At 40.1% G+C, this 18,422-nt stretch overlaps 1 protein-coding gene across 10 annotated transcripts in view; it reads right to left on the bottom strand.

Annotated features, from left to right (window-relative positions):
- rab3il1 (RAB3A interacting protein (rabin3)-like 1) overlaps positions 1–18,422 on the bottom strand; it is a 68,350-nt gene that overhangs the window by 13,617 nt on the left and 36,311 nt on the right. For all 10 annotated transcript variants that reach the window (XM_087996643.1, XM_087996640.1, XM_087996637.1 and 7 more), the window contains exons 2-4: positions 3,597–3,852; positions 1,968–2,063; positions 1,425–1,502 (exon numbers count right to left, since the gene is read on the bottom strand). In XM_087996643.1, coding sequence (XP_087852769.1) covers positions 1,425–1,502; positions 1,968–2,063; positions 3,597–3,852 — 430 coding nt within the window. The remainder of the gene's footprint in view (positions 1–1,424; positions 1,503–1,967; positions 2,064–3,596; positions 3,853–18,422) is intronic.

An 18,422-nucleotide genomic window follows, 5' to 3' on the forward strand; every position in this document is an offset into this window, starting at 1 on the left:
AATACATCCCAGACCATGACTCATCCAGCTGAAATGTCGTAGCCAATGTTGTATTTGGTTTTTGTTTGACAATCACCTTAAATCTGTGCCTTATGATTATCAAATCTTCTGCCACTTGAAACAATTTATTTACTCTATCAAAACTATTCAAGATGTTGAATACCTTCAAATTGTCCGCAGTCTCTCCGCTCTTGCCCAGGCTCTCCACATACATAAATCTTTAAATCATTGATACCATTCTAATAAACCCCCTGTAAACCATCTCCAAGCCCATCCTATTCTTCCTCATGTGTGGGACAGAGAGTTGGCCATAATCTACAGCTGTGAGCTAATTAGCATTTTGTAAAAAAAAGATTAGCACAGCTGCCTTCCTTTCACACACAAATCTTTCCAATGAAAAAGCCTGCATTAGATTTTTTTAAGGAAATGGCCATCTCATCTTGCCATGTCACCTTTGAAGGATTTGTCTCTTGATACCAAGATCTCTATCTTCCTGCACTATTTTAATACTGTCTCATTTCCCTCATTGCCTCTTCTCATTCTTAATGAAATTAATCACTTCACACTTTTCCCTGCCAGGTGCTTATTTATTTCACCAGTTTGTTTATCTCCTTAAGTTACTGCCCCCTCACCACCTGCTTTATTTCTAAGTTTCATGACATTTGCAATCCTTAAAATTATAGCACATTCCTAAATCCAGGTAATTACCCTTATATGAAAGAGAGCAGTGGACCCAACTGTGACTTCTCAGGTCTACCATTGCACACATGCTTTCCCTAGTCTGAAAAACAACTATGCATGTCAGTTGCGGTCTCTTAGGTAATTTCACATTCACTCAGCCACTGTCCTTTTAAACCCACCGTTTTGCTACAAACTTTTACCACAAAATAAATTCTAAGTTTGAGATCCAGAAAATGGTATAAAGAATCCTGGAACATCTTGCATGTACTCAATGACACCCAAACGTTATTTGCACTTTCAACAAGCAGAAATATAGAAAATAAAAGTAGGCCATTTGACCCTTCAAGCCTACTCCACCATTCAATATGATCATGGTTGATCATCCAACTCAGTACCACATTTCCACTTTTTCTCCATGGCTCTAAAGTAAATATATCTGACTCCTTGAAAACATTCAATATTTTGCTGTCAACTACTTTGTGGAAAATAATTCCATAGGCTCACCACTCTCTGGGTGAAGAGATTTCTCATCTCAGTTCCCTCTGTCCTTTAATCACCTCAACCACTCAGGAGACTACACAACAAACTATGGTCAATATTGAAGACCAGGGTCAGCTCCTTCTGAAAAAGATGTTGCTACAACTTGAAGCTATAATGCTACAAATCCTTCTGAATCACCCTACAAGTCATCAGGTAGCTTGTGGGACACACGTCTGACCACATGGTGAGGAGAAGTTACCTACCTTGCCTTGGGCTTCTCGGAGTTGCTTCTCAGCTGTGGCCTGTTTAGTGTTTGCTTCCCGCACCATCTTATGCGCTTCCTGTTCATAAGAAACAGTAACAATTACTGACCATGAGCAAAGAGCATGGGTTAGATGACAGGGTCAAAGGACAACAGCTCAAGAATATATTGGCATCAAACACCCAGGTTTGAAGCCCCAGAAATCACAGACCAGGTCAAAGGAAGCAGCTCCTTTGTCTGTGAGAGTCCACTCAAAACCTACAGGCCAAACCTGACCCTTCTGCTCTCCAAGTAGTCAAGTAGAGGGGAAGAACTTTATAATATAGAAAATCATGAAGTAGTCAGGGACGCCAACATAAGTTAATTACAGGAATTAATCCCAAAATGTGTATTTGCCCATTTTAGAGTTTTGTTTTTAAAAACTACAGTTTTCTTCCAATAGTCAACGTAGAAAACAGCATGAAGCAAACCTATCCGATTAGGAGGAAAGTACATTGCACAGGCGCCATTTTCCTGACTGACTGAAGCCTAGAGTTGGCAATACCTCAAAGAGACTGGCTGTCAGCTCTTCCAGTTCCTGCTCCAATTGCTCCCGCACTTTAGATAGTTTCTCACATTCTTCATCCTTGAGCTTCAGCTCCTAAAACAAGGAACAAAGACATGTCAGTCACATCAATGACTTAGGAGAATAAATGGAGCGTCCAATGCAGTACAGAACCAGGAATGGCTCCAAGCCTAATATCAATTCAGTGATAATTTCACCCAGGATGGAAGTAAATTTGGCAATAGTCAGCCATTCTCGGGGTGGACTAAGAAGTCACATGACACCAGGTTATCATCCAATGGACTTACTTGAAACAACAAGCTTTTGGAACACTGCTCCTTTGGTACCTGACAAAGGGGCAGAGCTCCAAAAACTCGTCATTTCAAATAAACCTGTTAGTCAATACTCTATTCTCAGAAGTCACACGACACCAAGTTTACAAGAACGGTACCTGGACTTCAGGGGTTAAGTTAGGAGGACAGATTATATAAATTATGCCTGTTTTCTCTAGAATTAAGAAGGTTAGGGGTTAAGCAAAATCTCCAAGCTGACAGGAAAGGACACGTAGATAAAGATCAACTGTTTCCATTAGTTGGAGACTTTAGAACAATGGGGCTTAGTCTGAGAATTTAGGCTCAGACCATTTAGGAGAGATGGTAAGAAGCACTTCTTCAAAGAATAGTCAAGGTTTGAACTTTATTCCACAAATAGCAGTTCATTTTTAAAATTGGAAACAGATAATTTTTTGTAAAGATAAGGTCTGAAGAGATACAGGCCAAAGTAGGTATATAGCGTTAGATCACAGATCAGCCATGATCTCATTGAGCAGCAGGACAAGTCAGGGGCTTCTGTTCCTTGGCACCATTTCTCTCACCCTTACCCTGTACCTCACATATAATCACCCACGTCATGCTCCAAATCCCTGTCCAGATACACTTATTGGTAAACACTTGTGTGCATGAACATCAGATGTGAGCTAAGGATGGAAAGATGACAGGACTGTGAGGTGTAGTCCATAATAGCTTTACAGTCAAAGACAGCTGAAAAGGTGGAATGAGTTCTAAAACAAAGGGTGGCTAAAATACACAATGATAACAATGCTACTGCATAGGAGTATCAGCTGTGTCAAAAGTTGACGGTAAGGTGATTTGATGCAATGCAGACCAAGAGGCTACACAGTCTAATAAACTCTATGCTGTTCAGCTGTCAAGGTAGAGGTGTGTTTCACATCCCAAAGTGGAATCCTCAAAAATAACCAACCAGCTCAATTAACGGATGGTTCCTGCTGCATGGTAACGTTTATCCATAGATGGGTAAAAAAAGGGTAAATCAGATGGTCAGCTCTAGCTTTTATATCGTCTTTACTACAGATCTAAAGTGCAAGATGTCTCCATCATATTCAGTTATAAATATATGATGCTCAGGAATGAATGTGCTAACATTTCATTTGCCACAATCAAAAATGTAGAGCAGACAGTAAACTCCAGATTCCTTCAACCCGGTTTTATTCTATTTACTTGTACCCTCTCAAGTAAGCATCATTCAACAAAATACACAAATATTTAGACTAAAACATTTAAGCAGAACTAGAAAGCTTTTGAAGTCATACACTGCAACCTGCACTCTTACCCTCTGCGCCTTTGCCAGCTCCTCCTTCAGCCGTTCTGATCCTTTCTCCCGTATTTCCACAGAGGAACTCCGCAGCCGGGAGAGGTGGTACGCATTGCGAAGCATCTCCTCGCTCATGGGTTCAGAGGCTTCCTGCTGAGCTTTTGCTGCATGCTGCTCAGATCCTGCTTCATCATCCCCAGGCATTGCCTCCTTCCAGGTGCTGAGCACAGTTTTACTGGCCAAACACTGGCTCCCAGCAGTTAGCTTCTGATCCCTGATGAGACGAACAAATTAGGACCATCAGGAGTAGGTATAACTCAGTCAAAGCAACATAGCACAGCTTCAATCTTTCACAAAGAAAAACAAACTCAGCTGGTCTGGCAGCATCTGTGGAGACAGAAACAGTCAACTGTGACCCTTCCTCAGATTTCTGTTTTTCTCTTCAAAGATTAGTCAGATCTGCCAAGTTCTCTTGAAACTTTTATTTATCGTTTGTCTGAGATCTCCAGCATCTGCAGTTTTGTTGTTTCATTTTAGTGTTAAATCTTTAACTGGGTACAAAATGTGAGAAAAAAAGCACGATACAGGAAGGACAAGAGAAAGGATGGAAAAAGAGGTAAAGACTCTGAGAATGAGCAAGGGTGAAAGAATAAGAATAATAAAGGGATTAAAAGTAAAAGAGGCATTGAGACCAAAAGATTGAGAATAAAGATCTACAGTGGGAAGAAAAAGAGTAGCAGAGCTGAATAGGAAAAAGACACAAGGACAAGTAATTGAAAAAAAACTTCAATGGTGAACAGGGACGGAGTTGTGAATCCACACATTTATAAAACATTGCAAGTTGTGAAGATAAAAGTCAACTGCAGGCCACAGCCTGTAACTGAAAATCAGAATTTAAGAAACACTAGATGGCGACCACACTCCATTGGGAAGACTGGGCATTTATCCTCAAATTTTCTTCCCTTACGGGAATTGGTAGGGTGCAGAGTGAAGCCATTTGGCCAATTGTGTCTGCATCTTCACGTCCATCTGCACAGATGACAGGATTGAGATGGAAAACCTGGCACAGATTTCTGAGCTTCTAAAGCTGGAGTCATTAACAATCATTTTGTGCTGCAGGACTTGCATATTGCTGAGAAAAAAAAAGATACATTTTCCAAAGTTTTTCATCAGGACAATTTGCAATAAATAGCAATGTAAAAGGAAATCAATTCTTTCGTTTCATGCTGTTACTATGCAGTAGCACTGAGTGGAGTGCGCCACTAACAGAATGTAGACATCAAGCTAATGAATTTCAGCATCATGGAGATATTAGGTACACCACAAAGACTGGCAGATTACATTAAACAGCTTATTCCTACTGTTGTTTGCAACCAAAGTACCCAACCAGGCAATGCTTGCAAAACTCCCAATGAACAACATTTACTAAATAAAGTCTGTGCACACAAAAATCTACACTGAAACAATTGGGAGATTGCTAGTCCCATTTGCAGTGTGGTACACTTTCACATACATAGCACCCTAACTTTTGCAGACAGAAAGAATGTGTACACACTGCATCCATTTCAACTCAAAACAGGTGACCGCTTATTCCCTGGTTCATTTCCCAGGGGAATGCCTTTAATGAGCATCAACCCGACTGTTTAAATTTAAGCAAGTTTGTCAATTAATGGTCAGTCATTATCTAGGAAAAAAAGCTTATTCACTGAACAGATTAATTACTAAATGAATTAATAACATGTTAAAAACAAGAAAAAGGTGAATAAGATCAGCTTAAAAAACAGATTGGTCTCTAAAATTGTTCATAAAAAGAGATGATTGAAATAGCAGCTATTGTAGTGGCCATCTTATCGGTAGCACGGATGTTGACAGTTGATTTCAATATCCTTAGTTTTGCAGAATAGTTACAATTCTATAGGTCTGATTCCTTTTGACCATGACTGAATTCCATATGCAGGGTAAGGGAGAGTCAATTTATTGTCCTGTTTCCTTTAGTTTAAACTAGTTTGCGGCACCCAGATATTAAACCTCCAACACAGGAGTGACTCAGGAGTAGATCTTAGACTGTAAAAAACACTCAAACCCAAGCTAGTACAGACAACATTCACTCCTACTAGTACACTCTAGTAGAGTTAAAACTGGTTTTCTTAGCCTTGTTCTTATGTTCTTCAAAAGGAACAACATTTCTGCAGTTTGAGACCTAATCCACAGGGGGATGGCTTGCTTTTGAGCACAGGATCATTAGCCCCTTTGATTACTTCTGACTACAAAGACAACATGTCCAGTCCATTTGAAGTTTCTAGCTATTGCATCCTATCACTCCCACACAATTTTTCATATTTGCAGTTACTTGGTCTCTGTAGAAACAGAAACAGAAACAAAAAACACATTTTAGAACCAAGCGCTAAACATTCCAGTTTTACTTTGCGGTTCCAACCACCAACTGGCATTACATCATACAGAGAAACAGAATGTAAAGTGTTCATGGAACAACAGGAAAAGCAGTGCTTTCAGGGCGAAATAGAGGGCAGAAAGCCAGCCAGGCCAAATAAAAATCCACACACCAACAGGGAGACTTAAAGAACCATCCCTGGGCTGCGACCCACAGGAATGAAGAATCAACATAGGAATCACTCCATTCCCCAGATATTTGGACTGAGAGGGTTGCCAGTGTCAATATCAATTGCTGCTGTCTGCTGGAACTACAGTAGACTCAGGCCTATTGCAGCTGCTTTATAGCCAGGCCAATAGTGTCGTATTCAGCTCTCAGAGGGACACTGTTACTTAGGCCACACAGCAACAAAATTACACAGGTAATCTCCCATCTAAATATCCACAGGTGCGCATACACATTGGTCTCACCCAAGGACATTCTTACGGGGCATAAAATGCCCCAGTTATCATACTCCAAACTAAGTAGAATTTACATATAGTGGACTTTTTAAAAAGAGATTTCAAAAAAAAAGTGATCCACTTGCAGAAGAGATGGCTATCAGGTGGTGATCTTTTGTGGTTTCTATACAGGAATGTTTAACTCAAAATTTTTAGGATCTATGGGATTTGAATTGATGTCTCAGGACACAAACCTGGAGTTCTGGACATCTACCTCAGTGACATGACCACTACTGCACCACCCCCACCCCCCACCTCCCCCCTCCTAGGAGAGGTGTGTCTGTTTTGGCACTTACACTTTTGGGAATGTGTGTGAATAACGATCTTTTTTCCTTTGGATTTAAAATACCAGTAGCTTACCTTCAAGTCTATTCCTAAAAGTCACAATACCAAGCAATTTTAAAAGATTCACTTTAAAATAAACATTTTATGAATGACCGAGAGATTTTGTAAGATAAATCAGAGCAGGACTTATCTACTCAAATGGTAGGGTTCTGGAGAGTGTTGCTAAACAAAGAGACCGAAGAGTGGAGGTTCATAGGAGAGCGAAGGCAGTGTCGGGTACACTTGTTTTTGTTGGTCAATGTTTTGACTATAGGAATTGGGACGTCATGTTGCAGCTATTCAGGACATAGGTTTGGCCATTATTGGAATAGTGCGTGCAATTCTGGTCTCCCTCCTATAAAAAGGATGTTGTGAAACTTGAAAGGGTTCAGAAAAGATTTACAAGGACTTTGCCAGGATTGGAAAATTTGAGCTATAGGGAGAGGCTGAATAGGCTGTGGCTATTTTCCCTGGAGCATTAGAGGCTAAGGGGTGACCTTGTAAAGGTTTATAAAATCATGAGGTGCGTGGATAGTCTAAACAGACAAAATGATTTTCCCCAGGGTATGAGAATCCAAAACTACAGGGCATATGTTTAAAGTGAGGAGGGAAAAAATTTAAGAAGGGACCTAAGGGGCAACCTTTTCACGCAGTGTGGAGAGTGTGTGGAATGAGCGGGCAGAGGAAGTAGTGGAGGCTGGTACAATTACAAAATTTAAAAAGGCATCTGCATGGGCATATGAACAGGAAGGCAGGGTTTATAGTGACATGGGCCAAAAACTGGCAAATAGGGCGAAATTCATTTTGGATATCTGGTCCAAATGGGGTCTGGTTCCATGCACTGACGATGTGCAATGGGGGAATGTTACCCCACCACCTCTCTCCTAATAATAGACATTCTATTTGTACTCCATAAACCCAATTCACAAGTTTAGTCAGCAGGAATACAAGTTATGTAAAGTGAACATTTCAGTATCAAGTGAGGAAGAGATCAGGGTTTGATCAGGCGTGCAAAGATGCCATTTGAGATGTCCCACTGCCACTACAAGACTGCTGGTGGCGATAGAATTGCAGTCAAACAAGAGTCAGTGCCTGCTGCAGTGCAGACAGAAAAATGGAAAGAAATGGAATGGAAGCAAGCCAAAAGCATGGGATGTGTTTCAGATTAGTAAGTGAAATGGCTGCTGATGCTGGCCACATTTTAAGTGGTATAAGCAACTTCTTTGAAAAACACGTACCTTCCCATTTTAGGAACAAAATGGGATTGTAAACTGGTGAAAGATTCATTAGTGCAGTCAGTTTCATACAAGACCATTAGACGGATTCTTCCTGCTTCAAAACATTAGGCGAGAGGACAAACTGATCACAAGACAGGCACTCACTCAACGTACAACATCTCTATACAAACCAGTCTGGATAACAGGAAAAAGCTTGAACATTTTTGAAAAGCTAACATAATAATACTTAATATGTGAAAACAAGTAATTCAATAGTACATGCAAAGCAATGGAATCGCCAACCTATGACCTTCACTGTCATTTAGCACTTGCTAACAAGTATGATTAACTAGCGACAGGGAATTTCCTTGGTGGACATGGGCTCTGGCGGCCCCCGTGTGGCTGATAAACTTGATCCTAGAAGAGCATCTCTGACCATGAATTTGGCACGTGCTTCCAAGAGCTAGAATTGGTCCTTGGTCTAGAGACCATTGGCATTCCTTCTTCCAGTTCATTTCCTGCATTTCCTCTTGCTGCCCTATGTTCTTTAAGAATTGCCCCTTCACGTAGGAGTTTCCTCCAAGTCAGTCTCTTCTGAATGTTAGTGTCCCATGGATTGACATCTATGCTCTATTTCTTGAGTTAAGCCTTCAAGGAATCTTGGAAACACTTCTTTTGTCCACCTCTCATTCGAGTACCTTCCTTGAGCAGCTGAATGAAGGTGGTTTTGTTTTGGCAGTTGGAACTTGGACAACCTAAACACATGGCCAGTTTATTCCAGATGATCATATTCTTGATGCTGGTGTTGTCAGCTGCTTCAAGGATATTGTTGTTAGTATGGCTGTCCTCCTGCTGATGTGGAGAACCCATCACAAACAAACAAATCATGTTGCTGGTACCTCAAAAAGGCCTTGATGTGACATCTATATCCAAGTAGTCAGAGTCATACAGAACAGTCAGAAAGATGACCACATTGTATAAAAGGATCTGGTACTAGCACAGACGTCAGTGGAAGATTCTCGTCCTTCGGTGTTCAAAAGGCAGCACACGCAGACTGGATAAAATGTTGAATCACCCCATTGATGGCGAGTGAGGATTTTGTCAATCTTAAAAAGGAGAGGTGAACTTGAAACTGACCTGGCATGAGTGGCAAAGGATGCATGATTTCCTGAGGCGGAAGCTAATTCTTCCACAACTTTCCGTGAAAGCTGTAAGCGAGGCTTGAAGATTCCATTCAGAGAGAGAGCAAAGGTGATATTTTCATCTGCATGCTGAAGTTGCACAAATGAGGTCAGTGCTGTTTTCTACTGGGATTTCAACTGGTTGGAGGTTGAAAAGTTCGCTGTCCATCCTGTAGACAATGCCCACATCACTATGAAGCTTGTTCTTGACAAAGATGAGGAATGATGGCAGTGAAGATGAAGAAATGGTTGGGAAGGGGTGATGATGCATCTCTGCTTGACCTCAAAAAAAGAATGTTATATAACCACTGGTGAGGATCACTGACATAGTGCCATGGATGAGATGAAGGATGTTGATGGTCAGCCAGCCTTTGACAGGACCTTAAATACCACTTCCTGATTGGAGTGAAAATGGTTGGTCAAGTTGATCAAGACCATGTAAAGAGTGGTTAGTATTGTCCCTGGCATTTCTCTTGGATTGCTGAGTAGTGAAAAATCATATTGCTAATTCCATGGTTTGTTCAAAAGTCACAATGGCTTTCAGGAAGGATTTCTTTCGGAATTATGTGAAGGTGCCTAACAAGAATTTCGGTGATGATCTTCCCAGTATTAGAGAGTCGAGATTCCTCTATAATTCCCATAGACTGTCTTGTCTCCTTTCTTGAGAAAAAAAAGGTGCTGATGGTGGTGTCCCCGAGATCGGCAAGGATTTCGGCCTTGTCCCAGATTTTCAGGAACAGTTGTTGTGGATGAAGGGTAAGCTCAGCTCCTTCAAGTTTGAAATTCACCACCAGAAATCCAACTACTCCTGCAGCTTTTCTATTCTTCCTGTGTCTAATAGAGGCTTTAAATGTCCACCACACTGGGTGGGAGTCCAAGATCATCTTTGATAGGGGATTTCCTTAAAAAAAAAAAGTCCTCATTGATGATGACATGACTGTTTCAAATATCTAAAACTGTCTCTCCCTTGGAGACAGATGTTTTGACTAACAGAGGGTTCAATTCTTACTCTGCACTGGTTTGAGGCCAAGGGAGTTGAAAGGAATTATCAGGAATGTGCTTTGGCAAGCTTATGCCCAAAACTTTGATTCTCCTACTCCTCAGATGCTGCCTGACCTGCTGTGCTTTTCCAGCATCACACTTCTAATCTCCAGCCCTCACTTTCTCCTTAAGGCCAAGGGACCTGGGTTTGTATACCACCTTGGTGACACTGAAAAAAACCCAGGTAAAGTCAGAGGAGGAACAACCAGACAAAACACAACCCAACCCAAAACAGGTCCTCAACTGGCAGAAGATATTTGAGATATAAAATCAACCTTTGCTGTCAGACACAAAGTACAGTTCACTTCACTGAAGGGGGGAAACTAAGCAGCGAATATGCAGAGTGCATTCTGGGAAAGTCTGCTCTTTTCCCTCCTAATGAATTCTGGGCCCTTAGCTTGAATTTACCAGCATCTTGAACCCGCCATAACGCAAAGATGTTCCTGAAAACAATTTGTTGTTTCAAAAATGTAAATGAAGTAGCTGCACAGACTTCAATGAAGTTTTACAGGAAGCTGATTCTCACACTGCGCTAAATATGGGTTTTTTTTTTAAATCTCAGCCCATATCTACAACCATCCCAGGAGCAGTGCTTTCAGAATGCAAAAATCACAATGTCAGTTCCAGCCATTGGTCAAGATCTATCAAAGGGCTGATCAGGCTCAACGGCTAGATGGCTAAACTCTGCTCCCAAGTTTAGGGCAGATGACAAACTGAAAGAGGGGGCATAAAAAGGCTTAGATTTATAAAATGCAGGATACCTCAAAAGATCTTTTCCAAAAAAAAAACTGAAAGAAGCCCAGAGGCAAGTGGCTGATTAGAGTCATACAAAATACTTATTTAACTAATTAAAATGTATTTTAAGGACAAATTAATGTCACAAAAATGATAAAAAGGTTCACTATATATTTTTTCCTCTTTCATGAAGTTGATGAACCGTAAAATATTCTTTGGCTTTACAACATTGTAAACACATGTTTTTCATCCTTTCAAAGCACTTAGGTCGGGGTTTCTTTTGATGCACCGTACAAGACTGGATAAGAACCTCTATCTAACACAGTCTAGGAAGTTTGGCCAGAACCTGCTGGAGACATCACTGGCTACCAGAGGTATCCAGGTGTACCTGCTCTTGTTGCTCTAGCACTATATAAAGGAAAACAGATAGTTTCAAAAAGGGCCATAAAGGCCTTAAAAACTGAAGCAAATTAATTTACTTCACCCATGGCAGAGCCGAAATGATCACAGTTCCAGTCTAATGGCCGGCATGGAGATGTTACTGCACAGAGTTGGATGGAGGAAGGGTTTGCAATCCAAAGCACTGAAAAAGACCTGGAATGCTGCATACAGAATCACAAAGACTCAAACAGACGCAGACGTATCCTTGCCTTGTTCTGGCGTGATAGTTGACTCTTCAAAAATCAAGTCACAACACAGAAGATAAATTGCCACCAATGAGCTCTTTCATAATTTAAGAGAAACGGCATCAGAAATCCCACTTTATATGTTATCTTCCCGGGGTTGTACCACTGGCAGGCCAGTTACAGCAAGTGAAGGAATTTAAGAATTCGAAATTAATTGTAATTGTCATGTGTACTCATAGGGATACTGGAGTAGTGAAGAGTGTACAAAGTTGCCACTCGGAGCACCATTTTAGCTACAAGGTAGTTAACTACAAAAAGAAAAAATTAAGTACATTATTGACTTTGAACTTAGCTTTACAGTTCTTCTCGATATAAAGTGAGGGGAAGATTCCCCAACAGCTGTTCACTCAAAGCTTTACTGGAGACTAAGATCCTGAAAATATTGAAGATTCAAACCAGCAATATGGGATTGTAGCTTAGAAACCAATAATGCTACCAACTGATTCAACTAAAACACGAAATTGCATATTTATCTTCATGCAATATTTAATGTTCCTTTTAATACCATTACTGGAAAAAAAACTGTAAATCAACATTCCAATGAGAATTCAGAGTATTGTTTTATTCTTCAGAGAATGTCTTTGAGAAGTCAAAACCAGAATCCCATTTGGTTAGAACTAAGTAAAATAAAATAAAATGAGCCATTGCATTACTTGGTACATTTTATAAGCCACCAAATAGCAGGAGAAACAGAGGAAAGCAAAAGATAAGGAGTTGCTTAAGGTGTGCAAAAACTACAAGTTCATAGCAAAAGACTTCAACTAACGCAATACTGAATTTAGTTTCCTGACAGAAAAAGTGAAGAAGAATTTCAGAAGTGTGTGCCCAGTGGCAAAGAAGTTATTATATGTAGCCCTGGGAAATGAAAGGAGTCAAGTGTAAAATGTCAGTTGGCAGCACATTGAAAATATAATGTTCATAACATCAAATTTTAGATTAACAAAGAAATTGAATACAAAATTGGCTTGAAGGCAGAAAGTAGAGGGTGGTGGTGGAGGGCTGCCTTTCAGACGAGAGGCCTGTGACCAGCATATGCCACAAGGATCAGTGCTGAGCTCACTTTTGTCTGTCACTCAAATGTTGTGGATGTGAATATAGGTGGTGTGGTTTGTAAGTTTGCAAATAAAACCAAGGTGGTGTAGTTGACAGTGAAGATCTTAAGAGTACAATGGAAATTAATCAGAAGGGCTAATAGGCTGAGGAATGGAAGATAGAGTTTAATTTAAATGTGAGGTGTTACATTATTGATAAGTCAAATAAGGACAGGACTTATACAGTTAAATGTAGCTAGAGCCCTGGGAAGTGTTGACAAATGATGAGACCCGGGTGTATACATGCATGGTTCCTTGTAAGTGGAGTCATGGGTAGACAGGTTAGTGAAGGTGATTGGCACACTTGTCAGATTAGTCAGAACATCGAGTACAGGAGTTAGAATGTCATGTTACGGCTGTGTAAGACATTGATGAGGTTACCTATAATACTGCATATTATTCTGGCCACCCTTCTACTGGAAGGATATTGTTAAATTGGAGAAGGTGCAGGCGATATTTACAAGGATGTTACTGGGACTGAAGGGTTGGAGTTTAAAGTGAGATGATGAACAGGCTGAACAAGGAGAAAGAGGCTGAGGGGTGATCTTAAAATCACGGATAGGTTAACAAGCCAAGATTTTATTCCTCGGGCAGGGAGTCCAAAACTAGAGGGCATAGGCTTATGGTGAGGGGAAAGATTTAAAAAACAAAAACCTGAAGGGTAACTTTTCCACAGAGGATGATGCATGTCTGGAATAAGCTGCCAGAGGAAGGGATGTTGCAGGCTGATACAATTGCAACATTTAAAAAGGCATCTGGATGGGTATATGATTAGGAAGGGCTTGAGAGTGATATGGGCCAAGTGCTGGCAAATGGGACAAGGTCAGATTGGGAATGTCTGGACCAACGGGTCTGTTTCTGTGCTATGACTAAGTCAGCTGGAATTAAATTCCAATTATTTAATCCAAAATTATGATGGCATTGATTGGTTTGATTAGCTCCAACACTACAGGTGGGAGAATGGAATAACCATTATATAATTCAAAAGATAAGCAAGGTTGTAAGGTTGGTTCAGTTATGTTTACAACCATCAGCTTCTTTAAAATTCAGTTGTCAGTTATTTAAAATCATGGACTCCAGCACCTGTGTGTGTCAGAATATTTCAAAGAACCAAACAAACATTTGAAATCAGAGACAGTCAGAATAGAAATTTCAAGAGATACACGATATCAGTGTAGCACCTATAACATTAGGCAATAGAGGAAATGAGCACTCAACATTCAAAGTGAGTTCCAAACATTAGTAATTCAGTCAAGCTACAAAAATAAAAAAGCATCTTATGTCATTACATTTAGAAAGTATGTTTCTGTAAATAGAATGCATTTAGTCACCTTTTTTGATGATAAAACTCAAAGTCTGAAACAAGTTCTAATGATGTGATTCACTCCCAGCTATTTTTAAATACAAAATAGAATCTGTGCACGAACTGTCGTACTTAAAGATAATTAATGGGAAAGTTTTTCTTAGTTGCCATCCTAGGCATGTTACTCAAAGCAATTAGGGGGAAAGTGAGGGTGCAATAGAGTTCAACTAAGTTCAGTGATCCAGCTCTGCTCAGTGGTTAGTATTACTGCCTCAGGTTCAATTCTCACCTCATTCGACATTCTCCCTGTGACTGCATGGGTTTCCTCCCACAAACCAAAAGATGTGCAGGTCAGGTGAACTGGCTACGTTAAATTGCCCATAGTGGAAATAAGCTTTATTCCTAATGAAGGGCCTTTGCCTGAAACGTCGATTTTACTGCTCCTCGGATGCTGCCTGAACTGCTGTGCTTTTCCAGCACCACTAACCCAGAATCTACAGTCATTGTCTTTACCTAAATTGCCCATAGTATTAGGTGTAATAGTCAGGGGTAAGTATAGGGTAGGGGAATGGGTCTGGGTGGGTTACTCTTCCGAGGGTCAGTGTAGACTTGTTGGGAATCTAATTATATCGAAAGAAATCTGTTCACAGGATTGAGGCTGCCATTGGCGATGTGGGAATGAAAGAAGACAGTGCCACCTGTAGCACCCCCCCCCACCCCATCATCGGGAAACCATGAGAAGTTACTCTATTTTATCCCTTGAGATCAAACCCTTGGCCCACATGGATGTTTATTTTCTTCTTGCTATTTTTCAAAACCCATATTCTCTCTACAGAACTACACTGTCATGTGAACGTGCGAGTTTGGGATAAAGCGGATATAATTTAATTCCACATAGAAGCTTTGTTAACCAGTTTGACTACTTATGGGAAGAATAAGATTATAAACAAGTTATTTTTGAGTTTAGTACATAAAATCTGGTGTAAGTTTGTATTACTATCCAGAATTAAAAAACAAATTGACCTTTTATGAATAAAATACACTTTAAGCACCGCTTCTGTAGTGCTTGGGATTGATTACCCATGCACTCCTCCCAGACTCATAAGCTATCCTGTTCAACTTAAATTAAGTTTGCTTTCCAGTGATTTAATCAGAGAACCTCAAACATAAAACACAAACTTTATTTGAAATGTTTTCCTTCTGGAGGGAAAACATCTACCTTGAATGCACGTGGACAGATTCATTGGCTATGTGCCCAGCAAATGGCCTAATTTTCAAGTTAATGGAACTACTTGATGGTAGGGCATATTTACATTAGCTACCCCTAGAAATAAATGGCATGAAAAAATCCCAAAGGGATGAATTTTAAAATAAGTCTGAAAAAATGCTAAGGACATATTACAAAACTGGAACATATACAAAAAGGCAATATGACATTGACTCAGATGTCCCACCATCCATGGAGATTTCCTCAGACATTCTATACAGTCAAATGCAACATACAGCAAGATCTAATCCCAAGCAGATGGAAAATAGTGTTGGCCCTCATTATAATGCACCATGATATCTTAGTGAATCTGTGAAGCATTTTTATGAAATGATGTGCCAGCGGATGACACTCAGCACTAAAACAATGCAGACCTGGCCACAAGGAGCAGACCCAGATTTTTATGACAAAGCGACTGTTCCAGTCCAACAAAACAGGGACTGGAAAACATACCCATTATTAGGGTATGTTAAAAACCACCAGGCCTCCTTCATAGGTGGGTTCAATTAATCTTGCTCCATCTCTAGAAATGCAGCACAATCATGGCAAAAAACATTAAAATTATGCTCTTGCTTTCCAAGTCTCTCAGATGGTTAGCAATCTCCCGGTTTTATCATTTGAACAACCTTAGAGTCCAGAGTGGAAAGAGCCCAAGAAGCAATTACCACAAAGACAAAAACTGGCTACTAATCTGGAGAACTAGGAAAAGCCCTTCTCAGACAGATGAAAAATTAAGCCAAGACACGACAGTATTTTTTAATTCTCCCCTCAACTTAGACTGATCTTGGACTTTAATTAGTAATTGGGTTAGATCAAATGGTGGCACTGACTTGAGAGAGGACCAGCATTAGGATAATGGACTGTGACAGAGAGTGGGAGCAGTAAGAGATAATAGAAATTAAAAGCTATAAAACTAAAAGGATAGGGAAAAGGAAGTGTTAAGAATTTGGAGTATTGGAAAGTTCCATCTTGGCAGCAGGATTAAAACTCAGCATTAACCTAGAAACTAATCCGGAAAAGAGTTATCTAACACTGCTTTGACTTACAAATTATATCATAATTCATCTCATTGAAATCTTTGTATCTGCTAAAAAACACAGGGGCTGAAGTAATTTGTTTAGCCCAAGGCACTTAACCAAGGAATATCCAATAATATTCAGCGATCAGATGTCACATAACAAATTAACTTAATTTCCAGTACATTGCCCAAGGTGGTCACCTCTTCCTGTAAAACTGGGATTAGTCACAGCAAACAGACTGGATTTATCTGGAATTTACTTACTTCATGTCCTGAAATTGCATAATTCAGATCCTGTACATTTATTCATTCTTGCATAAAGGTAAAACACAGAGGGGCAGGATTAATCAAACTATTCTACAAACACCCAGCACAAGCACGATCAACCAAATGATGTTCTTTTGTGACATATCATTTTGATTGTCATATTTGGACACTTGTCCCGCCTGAACTCAGGATTAATTTATTTTTAAAGTGGCCAAATCATATCCCATTTTCACAATACTCTCAATGTATCAATTTAGATAAGGTTCTGCCCAGACTCACTTTCCATAAAGGTCAAAGGAATTGACCCCTGAAGCCTGCTCCATTATTCAATAGGATCATTGCTGATCCAACATTCCTCACACTGACTTCCCTGTACTTTCTCCATAAGCTTTAATGCTCCTACAGATCAAGAATTTTTCACCCTTAAAATATTCCCTATATACACTATACATCAATTCATGATAATGGAGCTGATTTTTAAAAAACATCCAGTGGACACTGACATTAGACATCTTGAAATGATTTCATTCTCTTCAACAGTGGGAGACAGCAATCAAAAGGAAGTCAGTACAGTGCTAGCAGTCCTGATTGGCCAATCATAGACATGGAGAGGCCACACCTTGGACTTCTATGTCTACATGGAACGTTAGCAGAACGTGCAGAAACCAGGCAAGAGGAGAACACTATGGGTAGAGAAGAGCTAAGAATGATCAATTGCAATCTGCAAATGTATATACATTTTGTTTCCTGCTTTGAGAAGCAAACAGATTGAAATTCAAAGGGAAACAACAATATGTTAGCTTATGTTATACATAAAATAATGTTGTCTGATAGGGTTTTAAGGATCTAAGTCATGACAATCAGGTCACATGATACAAAATTGACCTCTATCCCTCGCACATATTTTGTAACAATCTTCCAGAGATTGCCTGGATTGAGGGACAGGACTAACTGAAGGTGAGCAATAGCATGGTACACTGAGAGGAGCAGTTCTGCCAAAATGTGTTTACAGGAACAACTAATCATTGCACAGGAACCAGTTGTGATGCAGCAACTGTAAAATATTTCAACATGCTTTCACTTCCTTCAAATAGAGCCCTCTTTACCACACTCTTTAATGCAGCAAGGGGACAGTCAATGTCAAGGATTGTTCTGCTTGTTAGATTTTCAGTTTTCAAACCATGGCTAAGTATCAGGCAGAGTCTAAGACTATATCCTCAACTGAACTGATTTCTGCATGGTCCTAATGCCCATCTGATGTAAAGTCTGTGGCCAAGCATATGACTATAATTAGCCCCTGTGGCTAATGGGGAACATACTTGGAGTACTGAATGCAGCTGTGGTCACTCAACTATAGAAAGATTATTATTAAACTAGAAAGAATGCAAAAATGATTTACTAAGATGCTACCCAGACGAGAAGGTTGGGTTGTAAAAGGAGGTTGGGACCATTTTTTTTCCCTTGGAGTACAGGAAAGTGAGGGATGATCTTATATAGGTCTATAAAATTATGACAGACATAGATAAGGTAGATAGCCAATAGCTTTTCCCCTTGGTAGGAGAGAGGACGACTCGGGGGGGCTGGGGGTGGTGGTGGTCATAGGTATTAGGTGAGAGGGGACAGATACAAAGCAGGCCCAGAGGAGCAGTCTTTTCACACAGAGGGAGGTGAGGGTAAGGAATGGGCTGCCAGAGGTAATGGTGGAAGCAAGTACAACTTTTTTATTTTAAAAACATTTAGACAGGTACATGGATGGGATAAGTATGGAGAGGTATGGACTATATGCAGGCAGAAGGGACTAAATTAATTATGAAAACTGGGT

This window comes from Chiloscyllium plagiosum, unplaced genomic scaffold, assembly GCF_037043375.1.
Source record: "Chiloscyllium plagiosum isolate Xiang-an unplaced genomic scaffold, Cpla_swu_hap1 HiC_scaffold_18, whole genome shotgun sequence".
Classification (NCBI taxonomy): Eukaryota; Metazoa; Chordata; class Chondrichthyes; order Orectolobiformes; family Hemiscylliidae; genus Chiloscyllium; species Chiloscyllium plagiosum.